Below are 11,491 nucleotides of genomic sequence, written 5' to 3'. Positions count from 1 at the left end.
GCCCATCTTTCCTTTGCGTAAGAGACGCCTCTTGCAGCCTCTTCGCTGTCGGCTCTCCCACCATTTTCTCGCAGGCTCGACCGGTCACGTCTTTACTTCATTGCGTTTTATTTTCAGCGATCCAGTCCGGCCGCTATTCATTTAACCTTGTTTTAATCCTTCGCAATTCTGAACTCACTCTTTTAGTGTTCGCTTCTCTTTCCTTCTTGCATTACCTACCATTTTTCTTTTTGAATAATGCAGACATTTTTGGATCGTAAATACACGAACATAAACTGTGAAATCGTGTTTAATTTCCTTGAACAATTTTATGTTCAACAAACACCATAAATAAAGTGCATAAAGTTTTGATAAAATTTTATTTCGTAGATTAGATAATGTTTGTGGTATCCCAACCACGATTTTTGTGGTATAAATTTGAGGTATCATGACAATACTCACATTGAAAATTTCAAATTAAGTTGCAGCGATGAAGTTAGTATACGTATTCTTATTAGTTGCTGTTGTTGCAGTTACCATGAGCCCTGGCATCATGGCTGAATCATCTGCTGATGAATTTGGAAAAGCTGAGGTATAAAAACGTTGCTTATAAAAAGACTGCTAAAAACTATTCAAGTATTTTTTAATATTTTATATTTTATTTGTATTTATTTCATATCTATATTTTATATATATTTTACTATATCTATTTATTTATATTTGTACGCATGCTTGTTTTCAACAATTAAAAATTAATAGTTTTTCTTTAATAAGAATCGCATAATTTAAAAAAAAAAAAAAAAAGCACAAAAGCATATAAATATATTATTTGCACTGCTATATCTTGTTAAAATTGTGTATATAATGAGCTCGCGTGTATCACTTTAAGAGTATAATTTGCAATAAATGCAATAAATGAGTAAAGTGTTAAAAAAAAGCAAATTTTTTATTAACATCTAAACAAAAATATAAATTCTTATAAAAAAATGTTATTGCAAATCACACTATATAATAAATATCTTTTTTTACGTCGCAAAATGTAAAATTATACAAGCTGGAAATTAAATTTTGGTTATTTTCTTATATTTCAGAAAATCGGCATCTTTGATCAAATAGATAAGGGATGGGCTTGGTTTATGAAGAAGATGGAAGGCTAAATACACTATAATCGAATAATATCTGTGGCATAAAAAATGCAGCAGGTATTATTTAATATTTCAATTAATAAACATTCTGTAATAATTCTTTGTTGTATAAATTGCTAAGAAGAGTAGCATTTAAACTTCAAGTCAATTCTTCTTATGTGTTGCCACGATGAATGCATAGTCTTGTTACAGTTGTTAGCTTTTTGCAGTTACATAAGTGTCAGTACCACGCTTGAACTCAAAAGCACCACATTATGGGCGGATCAAGAGTGGGGACGGCTAATGTATAAAAACTTTGTTTATAATAAGATTGGTTACCCAAGTATCTTTAATATTACAAATTTTACATTGTATTTATTTCATATTTATAAGGGAGATATATATCAGGGACAAAAGTAACACGGGACGAATGTAACAAACATGATTATTAAACATTTATCATTCTTGTACGTATTTGTCTGCTGCTATATAACGTTTTAAGACGTCTTAAGCAGACGAATTAGCAGCGGACAAATTCATAAGAAATGATAAGTGTTTAATAATCGCGTTTGTTACATTCATCCCGTGTTACTTTTGTCCCTGGTCTCCCCTACTTATATTTCAAATCACACTATGTAATTAATATCTTTCTTCACGTCTCAAGATGTGAAATTATACAAAACTAGAAATTAAAGTTTGCTTATTTTCTTATATTTCAGAAAATCGGCATTTTTTTCATGAAATATCCAAGGCATTTAATTGGGCGCTAAATAAACTTTTTTAAGTTAAGTGCATTGTAATTAAATAATAGCACAATAAATTTTACGAGTTTTTCAACTAGTAAATATTTTGTAATATTATTTTCTGTTCTATAAAACAATTTTCAAAAATATTTAAAACATATGTAAAATATAATTATATTTTATTGTTATAAGAACGTTCGGACTACTGTATTTAGAAGAATAAATCTAATGATTGACATCACGCACTAAAATCTGCGGTCCGACCCTGATAGCCCTTTCTTCTCCTATTTTTATATTTTATTGTTAACCTTAATAAAAAGTTGACCTTAATGAAGCTAGTGGAACAGTAGCAAATTACGATTCTTTCATTGGTATATTATCCAAGTTCTACATATTCAAAGACTTGTACTGGCTCAAGATTACTCGGAGACCATGTGTTTCTAATCGAAAGTTGTTCTATTTTAGCTCCTCTATACTCTCCTTAAGTTTGGCAATAATCTTTTAAATCACCCTGTATATTAAAATATGTCATGTATGAATAAATATATTATAAGTAAATGCTATGTGGAAGTACATTCTATAATTAATACAAATTCTTTAATATCCTCTATGAAATTGTTAATTATAAATATTTAAACTATTTTTTTCTTATAAAACACTATCTTGACATTTTGACAATATTCTTAATTAAGTATTTAAACATAAATAAAGTTATACATACATATATAAATAAATAAATAAATAAAATATATATATATATATTATATGTAGGTCCGGAAGTATGTTCCGGGACTTTTATTTTTGATATCGGTATATTCCGGGACATTTGGCAGTTTCCAGGACTGTCCTGGAAAAAATTCATGTCCTACGGCAATTTTCGGGACAGTTTTTTGAATCTGATTACATATATATGCGTTATATTTCAAGACTGTACATTTCAAAAAACGTAAACAGTCCCGGAACATACCTCTGGACCTACATATACATATATATATATATATATATATATATATATACATATATATATATGTTTTATATTTTTATTTCTAATATAATTTGAATTTTTATTGAATGTCATACAAATGTGTTTTACTTTTCACTAAAATACGTGCGCGATTTTATCTAATGTAATAAAATCAGAATCTTTTATGTTAGATTAAAAAAATATTCTTAGTGCAAGCAAAATATTTTTAGAGTGCATTAAAAGTACAATAAATGTCGTGGACATACAACAGGCCTTTATCTTCTTCGCGATTTCTTTAGTATTTTTAGACGGAAAATATATATAGATAGAAAATTACACTTATAGACGGAAATTTTGACAAAGTGAACGATTATTGTTAAAACTTGTAAATTTATTATTTATTATATTTTATATTCTTTAACACTAAATTAAAATATGTAAGAACGCTGGTAATAAGAAATAATACAATCGTGTTATTTCGTATACAATCGTATTATTTTATTGTATTTCGGATTAAAATATAATAAATCGGCTTTTCAAATAATAAATTTCTCCACCATTGTAAGGAATAAGATTAATTTTCATAACTGTAATAAAATGTATCGTGTTTTATATGGTAATTGAAAGACAGATATCAATAAAGTTTTGAAACAGAAGAACGAAAAAAATGAACATTCGGAATAAATGTTTTTTTTATTTGCTTTTTATTTATTTTACTTACTGCATTTTTGATATTTAAATTAATGTGCTAGCAGAAATAATTACAGTTAGTTCGTTCTTAATATTTATTTGTATGAATTTGCTATTGCAGTATAGAGAGATGGCAAAAATTGCATAAATCTATAAATTAAAATTCAGATTTCGAGCTAGAAATTTAATGTCAAATTGAGAACAGCGCGATTTAGTAGATCTTATACCTATATGTGCATCTTATTCATTATATATCATTTAATTTCACCAAGATTGTATTCCGACCTAAACCTATGTTATGTTTAAATTTATGTAATTTTCTATTAATATCTGTGGTGACTATTATTTAAATTTTTTCGACGAATTGGAGGACAATTTTTCTTCGCATTAAATAAGAAGTTATTATTTACTACACATTTTAATATTGCATATATTCTTGCTACCTTGTATTAAGAAATGTTTTCAGGGATATTATTAAATAATTAAGATTAATTCAATTTGCTGCTGCGTTTATTTAATTCACAAACATTTAATTAATTTATTTTAGGTCTGTCGATAATGTATCAAATATTAACGAGATTAATACTCTCAAGATTTCCATATTATTTCCATATTATTTTATTCGCGTATTTTTGCCTTTAATTCATCTAGTATTTTCTGGGCCCATTCGTTTAGTTTCTCCTGAAATACACAATATATTTTTCTTAGTAAACGTGACAATATAATAATAGTGTTAAACTTTAAGACGACAGAAATTATTATTGTTTGAAAATGTTATATTACACTAAATATAAAAATTTAAATTTCTTCCCTTCATGTTTTGCTAACTTGCCATGCATAACTTCAAAAATATAACACAAGATTTAAAAATTTAAAAGAATAAAAATATGAAATATATCGAGCATCGTAAAATGCATGATAGTTTAAAGGATATGTGCTAATAAAAATAATTATCACATCTTTTATTTTCTGTCACATATTTTGATAAATATCACTTGAAAGTAAAACTAACAAAAACATTTTAAATGTTATATTTACGTGTAAGAATATAAATAATGCATGCTTTCACAAATTGTTTTAATTTTGTTGTAAATTTGTACTGTCACTAATAATAAATAACAAGTCATAAACTAATACATAAAGAATTTCGTATTCCGCGTAAAAAGATTTGCTTGCATATCTTTGTAGAAAATATATGACTGACAGGTAAAAATGTAACAGGTTAAAATGACTAAAATAAATTCATATGCGATATTCTACATACGCGAAATTATATCATTTTATTTTAATTATTATTTAGAGTAATATTAAAAGTATTTATCGTACCAAAGACATCTCAGGTTCAGCTTTAGCCCAAGGTTCTGCATTAATAGTCGGGATATCAACTGCGACCAAGATCGCAATTAAAGCGAATAATAAAATTACAGCTTTCATGTTCGCTTTCTCGTTGTAATAAAAAATAAAATGTATTAGGTCTTGCTACGTATATTTTGCGACTGACATACTTGATTTCGTGGTCTAACTAATTTATAGAGAAACTTGTATCTATACATTGGCGATAAAAGTATATCAAGAACATAAAATAGAAAACATACATTTTATATTTTTTCAGTTTACGACGAAATTTATCAAGCATCGTGAGATACGTGATAGTTTAAAAAATATGCGACCACATAAAGATGATCATCACAATTTCTATTACTACAGAGTACCTACACCAGTAAAGAGATTTGCAATTACTACGTGTTGAACATGTGTCAAACTACAAATTAAACATATTTTTAATTTATAATAAACCTGAATGTCGATATTTAAAAATTGCTTATAAATTGCACATGCATTTTATAATATTGTTCTGTTTCTATTCAAAATTATCTTTTAATCTAGATTTCAGAAATATAAATCCATAATCATTGTGTTACAGAAATAATCTCTTTTTGCCACATTTTGTTTGCATTTATATGATACAATTGTTTGTTACAGATTTATATATTCTTTTCAAATATATATATTTTTTATTTATATTTGCATATATATTTTTTTTAATTCTTCTATTTTTTTCTAAAGATTTGCTATATTATTTTTCTAATCTATATATTATTTTAATAATTTATTAATCTACAGAATGATATATTTATTGTAATATCTGTATGTGTTATAGGATTGCTTTACCTTTCCAAAGCAACATTTTTTGTATTAAAACATAATTTTTCTTTAACAAAATCATTTAAGTTTCAACGCAAAATATTTATTTTACTTTGTTGCATGTAAAATTGTCTATGAAATAAGTGAGATGGTTGATCAACAAAAAATTAATTTAATTTGCTGCTGTATTTATTTGAAATTAATACGTTTATTTTTACAAACATAACGCCAATAATGTATTACAATGACATTAGTGAAATCTCATTGTTTTTTTAAATTTATTATTAAACGAATATTTTTCCACTTTGTGCTTAACATAATCTATTAGTGAGAAGACCCAGTTTTTCGTAGTCACCTTGAGTTTTTCCTACAATATAAACATAGATTTCATAATAAATTTATTAATTGACTTATTGATATGTAAATTGTAGATTAATATAAAAATAATATCAAAAGAGTTTTAAAGAATTATGTCATGTTACAAATCTGACTTTCTTTTGTTATAATTTTTCCAATATATTACAAAATAAAAAATTTACAAGATTAAACATGACTCAATGATAAAGCTGCGTTAAAAACACATTAAGTATTATATTTTTGTGTAAAGATATAAACAAATCTTGGCAATTGTATATTCAATTTGTAAATTATTTTAATTGTTTATTTCTCCCAACAATGGGCAATAAACGATGAATATTGATTAAGTCATAAATTTATAAAGTATAAAAAAATTTATTTGCTTATCTTCACACTGTGAAATATAGACAACTATATAAATAAGTGATAAACAATATTTTTAAGTTATGTAGTCAAATCAGTTCAAGTTAAAAAGGTTAGAATACTGTACCTTAAATCTTATTTAGTAAAAGTTTCACTAGCTGTGGCCGCAGGTTTGGCAAAAGTTTCGGCAAAAGGCTCGGCAAAAGCCTCGGCAAAAGGCTCAGCAAAAGTCTTGGCAAGAGCTTCAGCTACAGCACTAGGGTTGGCTAAAGCCTCGGCAAAAGCCTCGGCCAAAAGCTCGGCAAAACCATGAGCAAAAGCTTCGGCAAAAGGTTCAGCCTTAGACTCGGCCTCAGGATCAGCAAAAGCATTAGATTCTGGAGAAGCTTCCGCAGCTGGATCGGCCATAGGTTCTCCATTAGTCGGGATGATAATTGCGACAAGGAGCGCAAGTCCGAATAAGAAAATTACAGTCTTCATTTCTTCGCTTGAAATTACTGCGTTATATTACGTAACGTTTAGTGTCTTCCCATAGTTGACTGACAATTTCTACAAAAAATTGTGCCCTGCTATCGACATAATAAAATATATCGAAAATATAAAATGGTAATGTGCTTTAATGACTCATTGTAAGTATTTTTCTTAAAATCGCGCTTCGTAATATCCTCGCATGATATCAATATCTTCAAACGATCATTTTTATAGATGAATATGTGTTTAGAAATATGTTAAAAATATTTTAGAAAGAGAATTACATAAAAATTTAATATAATTTATTAATAAATATTACAAAAAAATCATTTGAATAATTATTAAAAAATATGTTTGTAACTATTTCGTAGAGAGAATCTATTAAAGTTTTATTTCTACTGCTAAATATTGATATAAAAGTATCGATTATATGGATTTTTACGCTTTATATGCGAATTGATATGTAAGTATGCAAGATTATTTTATAGCAATTCTAACTTTGTTGCGTCAGAAAAAAAATGTTTAAAAAATTTTATATGCACGTCGTGCAGCACGTTTCATGATTTAATATTATCATTTTGTTGACGAAATGTAGCGATATAGAAATCGTGACCTAATAAAATGAAACAGCACGAACAGGTCCGAACGGTTCGAATCTCCAGATAAATCTGACAAGCGATAATAAATCAATAAATCCATATGTTCCGTTGTCAACGGACGTGCTTCGGCTTGAAGCTCGTGAGCGAAGTTCAGGCTTCTTGTGAGCGAAGTTCAGCACGCAACGGGTGTCCCAGCACGGGCGCAACAATATATATATGAAAGATATTATATCTTTTTTTAATTCTTCTATTTTTTTCTAAAGATTTGCTATATTATATTTCTCTAATCTATATATTATTTTAAGAATTTATTAATCTACAGAATGATATTTATTGTAATATCTGTATGTATAATAGGATTGCTTTAACTTTCCAAAGCAACATTTTTTGCATTAAAAGATATTTTTTCTTTAACAAAATCATTTTAAATTTCAACGCAAAATATTTATTTTACTTTGTTGCATGTAAAATTGTCTATGGAGTAGGTGAGATGGTTGATCAACAAGAAATTAATTTAATTTGCTGCTGTATTTATTTGGAATGAACACGTTTATTTTTACAAACATAACGCCAATAATGTATTACAATGACATTAGTAAAATCTCATTTTTTTTTAGATTTTTTATTAAACAAATGTTTTTCCACTTTGTGCTTAACATAATCTGCTGGTGATAAGACCCAGTTTTTCGTATTCACCTTAAGTTTTTCCTACAATATAAACATAGATTTCTTAATAAATATATTAATTGACTTATTGATATGTAAATTGTAGATTAATATCAAAATAATATCAAATATCATGTTAGGTACAAATCTGACTTACTTTTGTTATAATTTTTCAAATATATTACAAAATAAAGAATTTACAAGATTTAAACATGACTCAATGATAAAGCTGCGTTAAAAACACATTAAGTATTACATTTTTGTGTAAAGATATAAACAAATCTTGGCAATTGTATATTCAATTTGTAAATTATTTTAATTATTTATTTTTCCCAACAATGGGCAATAAACGATAAATATTGATTAAGTCATAAATTTATAAAGTATAAAAAATTTATTTGCTTATCTTTACACTGTGAAATATAGACAACTATATAAATGAGTAATAAACAATATTTTTAAAATATGTAGTCAAATCAGTTCAAGTTAAAGGGGTTAAAATACTGTACCTTAAATCTTATTTAGAGCCTTACGAAAAGCTTCAGTAGCTGCTGCCGCAGCTACGGCAAAAGCTTCGGCAAAAGGCTCAGCAAAACCATGAGCTAAAGCCATAGATTCTGGAGAAGTTTCCGCAGCTGGATCGGCCATAGGTCCTCCATTAGTCGGGATGATAATTGCGACAAGGAGCGCAAGTCCGTATAAGAAAATTACAGTCTTCATTTCTTCGCTTGAAATTACTGCGTTATATTACGTATAAACGTTTAGTGTCTTCCCATATAGCTGACAGGACAATTTATACAAAAAATTGTGCTCTGCTATCAACATAATAAAATATATCGAAAATATAAAATAGTAATGTATGCTTTTTAATGACTCATTGTAAGTATTTTTCTTAAAATCGCGCTTCGTAATATCCTCATGATATCAATATTTTCAAACAATTATTTTTATAGATAAATGTGTTTAAAAATATGTTAAAAATATTAATGTATTTTAGAAAGAGAATTACATAAAAATTTAATATAATTTATTAATGAATATTACAAAAAAATCATTTGAATAATTAAAAAATATGTTTGTAACTATGTCGTAAAGAGAATCTATCAAAGTTTTATTTCTACTACTAAATATCGATATAAAAGTATCGATTATATTGATTTTTCGGTTTATACGCACATTGATATGGAAGAAGTATCCAAAATTATTTTATAGCGATTTTAACTTTGTTGCGTCAGAAGAAAAATGTTCAAAAAATTTTTTTTGCACGTCGTGCAGCACGTTTCATGATTTAATATTATCATTTTGTTGACGAAAGTAGCGATATAGAAATCGTGACCTAATAAAATGAAACAGCACGAAAAATATTATTCGCATCGACAGAATTATTAGAAATATATACTGTCGGTATCTTCTACTAAAGTTTTTATTGTCCATCTTTTTACAATTGTTGTTGCCCAAATGATAAACATAACTGATGTCAAAGAAACGTCTACGTCTGACATTATTAAATTCAGAGTATTGAAGTTATTTCAATAGAATCTGACACGCTTACACTTTCAATTTAAATGTTTGTTTTTAATTTTTTTTTAATTATTTCAGTTACGTCAAAAATTCTAAAATTGTGAATTTTTTATGGTTTTCTTAAAATTATTTCAAAATTAAAATTTTTTTAATTTTCTTTTAGCTCTAAGAGCAAAAAGAAAAGGAAGACAAGCTCTAAGCAAAATTAGGCGCACGTATTTCAATGAAAAGTAAAACACATCGTATAATATTTTATTATTCAGGTAGTAGATAAATCAAATAAAATATACAAAAATAAAAGCAAAGACTTATAAAATCAATAAAGTTATAAAATCGAAAGCGCACCATAATATATGTAACAAATACAAATACAATTCTTCCATTTGACAAATAAAATACAATTCTTCCAATATGACAAATTAAATACAATAATTCTTCCAATTCCGGTGTACTACTTAGTTGCAGTAACGTATTGATCTAAAAAAGGAATTTTGTTTGCATGCCGTTATCGTTGAGTTGCAATTGTCGAGACTTTTGCGAATTTTCTGAACAGAAAACCGTAGAGATGAAAAATAAGTGAGTAAATTAAATATTTATGAATACAAAATTTGCATATTTTGCATTAGTCATTTATAACCCTCTTCACCTATCCGCATTTTTTCATGTTATTTTATTTACCATTAAAATATCATATCAGAGATAAGTTTTATTATGTACATCATACATATTTATTTATTTGTTCGTTCTTTAACGTTTTATTAATTTTACGCTTGCTCATGCAATTTTATATTTCAAGCGATATATCGGTAATAATAAAATGAGTCACGAGTTATTACGTCGCGGTCGTATGAATAATATTTACACAAAAAACGTTGTATGCTGAATTGCTGAAAATAAAAATTCGTGCAACACGTATATATCAGTTTTTCCAACTAAGAACGACAGAACAATTGGCGCAAGAATCTTATTATGAAACTCTTATTTAAATTTGTCACAACTATTTGGCTGTTGGTATATGACGATCACAAAATCCACACCGGATAAATTTGATCCAGATTTTACCGTGTAAGTTGTTAATTTAAGTAATTTTATCATAATTTTATTATAATTATACATATAATAATGATATATTAATAATCAATTTTATAAAAATCAAAACTTAATTTTTCTTTTGTCATTTTGTTCGCTTGAGATAATTCACGCCTAGATTTGTATACGATCATCGCAATATAAAACTATCTGTCGCAAAATAATCAATGAAAGAATATTGACGTATAATACTTTATTATTTGTTATTTGCTTTTGCCAACACACGACTTGCAATAAAGTATTGTTCTTTTAAAATTATTGTTGCGCTAATTTTAAAAAATTCTCTAAAGTGTGACAACTATATTATATCAAAATTCACTTTAAAATATTCTATACATTATCTATACGGCATCTGTAATACGCGTTATTAAATGACAATTTTATCAAATAATAATTTATGAGAATCATGAGTATCTTATAAATCGATATTGTTTCTAATAATACGAAAACTACCAAGCGCGCGATACTACCAACGATAAATACTATATCTATCTGTAGACGCCATAAACTCCATTACGATACAATTATCCCATGTAAGTGAAGCTTTAATATGTTAGGATCGCGCAGAGCGCATTTAGTTACACGCAATTAGTATGACTTTTTAGCGCAAGCGTTCTTTTACAGATTTTAGTAAAAGAAAAACGCGATATTTTAATCTCTATTTATTTACGTATCGCGTTATCTACCGTATTCGTCCACTGTACGTAAATTTATTGCAAACTTATATTCTGCAAACATGTGTATTATCACGATGCACGTTGCGTTTTCCGCGTTTTACTC

At 27.0% G+C, this 11,491-nt stretch overlaps 1 protein-coding gene and 2 long non-coding RNA genes across 3 annotated transcripts; 1 reads left to right on the top strand and 2 right to left on the bottom strand.

The window, feature by feature from the left end:
• Positions 1-429: 429 nt before the first annotated feature.
• LOC143905127 (uncharacterized) lies at positions 430-2,097 on the top strand. Its single transcript, XR_013259112.1, has 3 exons — positions 430-571; positions 1,071-1,181; positions 1,823-2,097. It is a non-coding gene; the product is annotated as an uncharacterized LOC143905127 (long non-coding RNA).
• A 1,895-nt stretch (positions 2,098-3,992) lies between these two features.
• Positions 3,993-5,013, bottom strand: LOC143905126 (U20-myrmicitoxin-Mri1a-like). Its single transcript, XM_077420309.1, has 2 exons — positions 4,827-5,013; positions 3,993-4,181 (listed from the first exon to the last, which is right to left on the bottom strand). Exons 1-2 carry the CDS (start codon positions 4,932-4,934, stop codon positions 4,119-4,121), a joined length of 171 nt encoding a protein of 56 aa, XP_077276435.1. The 5' UTR covers positions 4,935-5,013; the 3' UTR covers positions 3,993-4,118.
• A 2,935-nt stretch (positions 5,014-7,948) lies between these two features.
• Positions 7,949-9,292, bottom strand: LOC143904957 (uncharacterized). The gene is made up of 3 exons (XR_013259078.1): positions 9,278-9,292; positions 8,611-8,913; positions 7,949-8,143 (listed from the first exon to the last, which is right to left on the bottom strand). It is a non-coding gene; the product is annotated as an uncharacterized LOC143904957 (long non-coding RNA).
• Positions 9,293-11,491: the final 2,199 nt, after the last annotated feature.

The sequence above is a fragment of the Temnothorax americanus genome, unplaced genomic scaffold, assembly GCF_048541705.1.
Source record: "Temnothorax americanus isolate GAGA-0224 unplaced genomic scaffold, ASM4854170v1 Scaffold6, whole genome shotgun sequence".
NCBI classification, from domain to species: domain Eukaryota; kingdom Metazoa; phylum Arthropoda; class Insecta; order Hymenoptera; family Formicidae; genus Temnothorax; species Temnothorax americanus.
Note: the sequence above shows the minus strand (reverse complement) of the source record. Positions and strands in the feature narration are given on the sequence as shown.

What these genes read in the sequence shown, in the direction of transcription:
- LOC143905126 (XM_077420309.1), bottom strand. Translation starts at nt 4,934, where the DNA reads ATGAAAGCTGTAATTTTATTATTCGCTTTAATTGCGATCTTGGTCGCA. An exon ending in CTGAACCTGAGATGTCTTTG is followed by an intron (nt 4,182 to 4,826) that starts GTACGATAAATA and finishes TGTGTATTTCAG; the next exon opens with GAGAAACTAAACGAATGGGC.